The sequence below is a fragment of the Eschrichtius robustus genome, chromosome 5 (genome assembly GCF_028021215.1).
Source record: "Eschrichtius robustus isolate mEscRob2 chromosome 5, mEscRob2.pri, whole genome shotgun sequence".
Classification (NCBI taxonomy): domain Eukaryota; kingdom Metazoa; phylum Chordata; class Mammalia; order Artiodactyla; family Eschrichtiidae; genus Eschrichtius; species Eschrichtius robustus.
In genome coordinates this window covers 45,859,648-45,863,914 of record NC_090828.1, presented here as the reverse complement: position 1 = coordinate 45,863,914, position 4,267 = coordinate 45,859,648, and the positions used below count along the sequence as shown (strand labels likewise).

At 43.3% G+C, this 4,267-nt stretch overlaps 1 protein-coding gene across 1 annotated transcript; it reads right to left on the bottom strand.

Moving 5' to 3' along the window:
• Window positions 1-1,557: 1,557 nt before the first annotated feature.
• LOC137764821 (protein enabled homolog) lies at window positions 1,558-3,938 on the bottom strand. The gene is given in 6 exon segments (XM_068543858.1): window positions 1,558-1,796; window positions 1,855-1,968; window positions 1,971-2,070; window positions 2,072-2,600; window positions 3,224-3,369; window positions 3,372-3,938. Coding segments are annotated over 6 exon segments (1,602 nt in total). The 5' UTR covers window positions 3,906-3,938; the 3' UTR covers window positions 1,558-1,617.
• Window positions 3,939-4,267: the final 329 nt, after the last annotated feature.

The window sequence follows — 4,267 nt, the reverse complement described above, 5'->3', positions numbered from 1 at the left end:
TCATTTCTTGACTTTGTTGGTTACATGATCTGTTCTTTTTGTGACAATTCATCAACCTATACACTTTGATTTTATGTATTTTCCACAAGATGCTTCACTTCGATAAAAAGGATTTATTTTTAAAATTGAAGATAAAATACCAAATTTCATGGTGTGGAATACTGCCCTTATTGTTCCAGCACTTATGGCTCCATACCACCTAAGTACTCTTATTCTCTGCATCTAAGACATTAATATAGTCTTAAGATATTTAAAGAGCTGTTTTAGCAGACTCTTGTTTTTTGTAGGAAAATATAAAGTTGTTCATTTTGCAAGTTTGACTTACATTTCAAGAAGTTATGTGATTTCCTGTTTGATAGATGAAAGGTCCTTGTTTAAATAATAAATGACCTCTCTGTGTCCTCTACAGTATTAGAAAAACATCCTTCTGTAAAATTCTTTTTAAGTTTTCAGTTTCTTTTCAGGGTTATTGATATTCCATCCAACGTCAGAGAAGTGGGCTGAAATACCTGTGGTTGGATTCCTGTAAGCTCAGGGTCAGGGCCCTCAGTGTTGCTAGCTTACCTGCTTTATGTTTCTTCTTACAGGTGTACCTAATTCACCTTAATGCATTAATAGAGCTTGATTATTCTTTAGCTTTAAGATGACACTTTTTTGTCCATACAGCAAATAAGAAAGTATAGAATTTTAAGTCAGATTGCAATTCGATAAATGTACCTGGTCTTTGATGATTAGACTATTAAAGATGCAAGGGTAACTAATTTAACTAAAGGATTTTCTTTAGGTAGCCACACAGCAAATTGCATTCTTGTATTAATATAGAATCACTAGAATTCTAATTCAAATAGTTAATTCTCCCCAAAATATTTTTCATTATTTTAGGGACAAAGTGATCCACAATTTCTTTTTTTCTTTTTTTTTTTTAATTCTGGACAAATTTTATGTTTGAGTCTACAAAATTGCATGAAGGCTAAACTCGAGAGACTTCCTATCATTCTAAAATTCCTCACAAATCATTTTTAGGACACTTTCTTATAAATATCACCCTTGAAAGCACATACAATTCCATTTGTTCCACATTTTATGATCTTAACCTACATAGGGCTGAACTCAGTTATTCATGGAATATCAAATATGATAGGAAGACAAACCTGAGAGAAACATTTACAATACAATAGCATAACTTGCTAAATTCCTCATCACCATTCTCTGAAAAAAACTTCTCAAGCCTTTCTCCTTTTTATTTTAACAATGGATTGAGGAAAATGTGCGATTTTCTCTTGACCTGAAAATATTTCAATGCACGGTGATCTTGCCCGACGAATTTAGTATTTTCTGCATAACTGATACAGGAACTCCTATACGACTCTCTTCCATCCTATTGTAAAGGTCAGAAAAAAGCAGCAAGCTGGGAGGGAAATAGCTTATTGCCAGAGTAGTAATGTCTGAAGGCTTTCAAAGTATGTTGGTTTTCCCCTCCTTCCAACTGTTTGTCTCCATTTTCTTCTTACAGCTCACAAAACGTAGGGGTTTTGTTGTTGTTAACATAGCTGTTCTTTGTAGGTTTTTTTTTTTCCTTCTCCAGATTAAAGTCCTATCTCTCCTTAGTTTGATTCTCTATGCAGTATTTGACTTGCTCAGTTCCTGCCTGATTGCGTCAATGAGCTCTGCTTTTAGCTTAGTTAATTCTTTTCTCATTTCACCTAAAATGTCCTGCTTCAACCTGTCATAATACAGTCCCGCCGCCTGGACTCCATTGGCACTGGGCTGTGACGAGGGCGGAGATTTTGGTCTGTGTAATGAATCATAGGACCTGTTGTCAAAACAATCTGATATTTCCTTGGAGAATCCCATCTGGAACAACAGACTTGCTGCCATTCATTGTATTTGTTCTTTCCCAAGGTTTTCTTGTCGGTTCAGGTGTACTTGTTGAAGAGGCCTTAGAAGTTACAGGCTCTGAATTTTCATTTTGTCCTCTTTTTGTTCTGTTTCTGTTGTTGACCCCTTTTCAGCAATTCTTCTCCTCCTGGCCAGCAGGGCACTCACTCCTTCCATTAAACCACTACCCCTCTAAAGGAAGGGGTCCATTTCCACGGCCCATATCTGTTTTAGATGAGGCCGAATTCACACCAGTGGTGTTCCCTCCGCTTGGGAAAGAGGCATCCTGCATCCTTGACACTTTCCTAAGTTTTGCTCCAGCAATTGCAGCTGCAAGTCCAGTTAAAGGGCGATTGTCTTCAGACATGGATCCCCAAAAAAATCCAGATGCAGGGAGGGGAGGAGGTGATGAAGGAGAAGGGGGTACTTGATTAGGAAGAGGTGGTGGAGGAGGCGGAGGCGGGGGCCCTGAGGACGGAAGTGGAGGGAGTGGAGGAGGTCCTGGGAGAGGAGAGAGTGCTGCTGATGCCTGGGCAGGACCTAGTGGAGGTGGAGGAGGGAGTGGAGGTACAGGTGGTCCCAAGACAGTGCCCTGTTGGGCTGGAGTCTCGGCCAGATGAGAGACTGCCTGCAAGCCTGGCTCAGAAGAAAAGGCTCCCAGCACAGAGTTTAGAGGAGCCTCCACAGAGGCAGGGGCAGCTGCAGAGGGAGAAGGGAGAACACTAGGCTTGGATGAGGGAGTTGAGGCAATAGGGGTGCTTGGAGGAGAAGCTCTCATCCACAGTGTGAGAGTGGTGCGAGGGAAGGCGGCGGCGGGCTGGTAGAGACACTGGACGTGTGACAGAGTCAAGCAGCCCGCTGGGTGCCACTGGTGATGGAGGCATCTGGGGCACAGGAGAAGAAACACCACCGGGGAGGACAGGCCTTGGACCAGTAGCTCTGCCTGGGGGGGAGAGGAGACAGAGGGAGGGGCGAGAAATTGGAAGTAGACCAGGCACAGAGCTTCATAGCTGGAGGTTGAAGAGAGGGTGTGTTCACAGGAGAAGAAGGTCAAGAGTTTTTGTTCAGAGGACGAGGAACTGTAGCATAATGGGGAAGAACAGGGTGGAAGGCTGAACCTAGAGATGTTGCAAAACGTGTCTCGGAGCGTCGAAGTGGTGGTGTAGTGGGTGTGGAAGTAGGTGGCAAAGCGGTCACTACAGCATAATCAGGAGTGGCCTCTGACACTGGAGCTGAGATGACTTTAGCATATGATGGAGGAGGTGCTGAAGCAGGCTGGCAACTGGCACACTCAGGAAGTGGAGCATTATACAGGGAGCTGTCGGAGGATGGAGCGGCATTTGACATTCTTTGCTCTCGCTCGCATTCCGGTGGCTCCCTTTCTAGCTGCTCTTGCCGCTGTCTTTCTTGCCTTTCCTGGTCCAGCCTCTCCCGCTCTTGTCTCTCCCGCTCCAGGCGATTCTGACGTTCCCTTTCTTGTCTCTCTCTCTCTCCAGCTGCTCCTGTTCTAGTCTCTCCCTCTTCAGCCTTTCCCTTTCTAACCTCTCCCTCTCCAATCTCTCCCTTTCCATTCTTTCTCTCTCCAGCCTTTCCCTCTCCAGCTCCTTTTGTTGTTGCTGTTCTTGTTGTTGCCTTCTTTGAATTTCCGATTCTTCTTGTGATGGGCCATTCTGAACTTGGGCAGGTAATTGTGAATTTTGTCTAGGCAATGTTGGCCCTGTTTCCTGTGAATTCAACACTTCTAAGGCATGCATCATGGCACTTGCGAAGACATTGGCATCTTCTTTGCTGCCAAAGTTGAGACCATACACCTGTCTAGCATCCCACCATTGGTGGAAGGTCTGTGTAGCTTGATTGTACTTCAACCCTTTAGGAATGGCACAATTTATCACTACCTGATGGTCCTGAATCTTCCTGCCCACCACTCTGAATGTGTTGTTGCCTGTATGATGATATATATGAACTCTGCTGAACCTGGTTGAACCACCAGCTGGCATCCACTTTTTATTGGCATCATCATAGACCATCAAAGCAGTTCTTGCCTGACAGATACTCTGTTCACTTATTATTTTAAATGTATCATGCCACTCCTTTCTGGTCTGCAGAGTTTCTGCTGAAAAATCAGCTGATAACCTTATGGGAGTTCCCTTGTATGTTATTTGTTGCTTTTCTCTTGCTGCTTTTAATATTTTCTCTTTATCTTTAATTTTTGTCATTTTGATTACAATGTGTCATGGTGTATTCCTCTGTGGGTTTATCCTGTATGGAACTCTCCATGCTTCCTGGACTTGGATGATTGTTTCCTTTCCCAGGTTAGGGAAGTTTTCAGTTATTATCTCTTCAAATATGTTCTCAGGCCATTTCTCTCTCTCTCTTCTCCTTCTGGGAC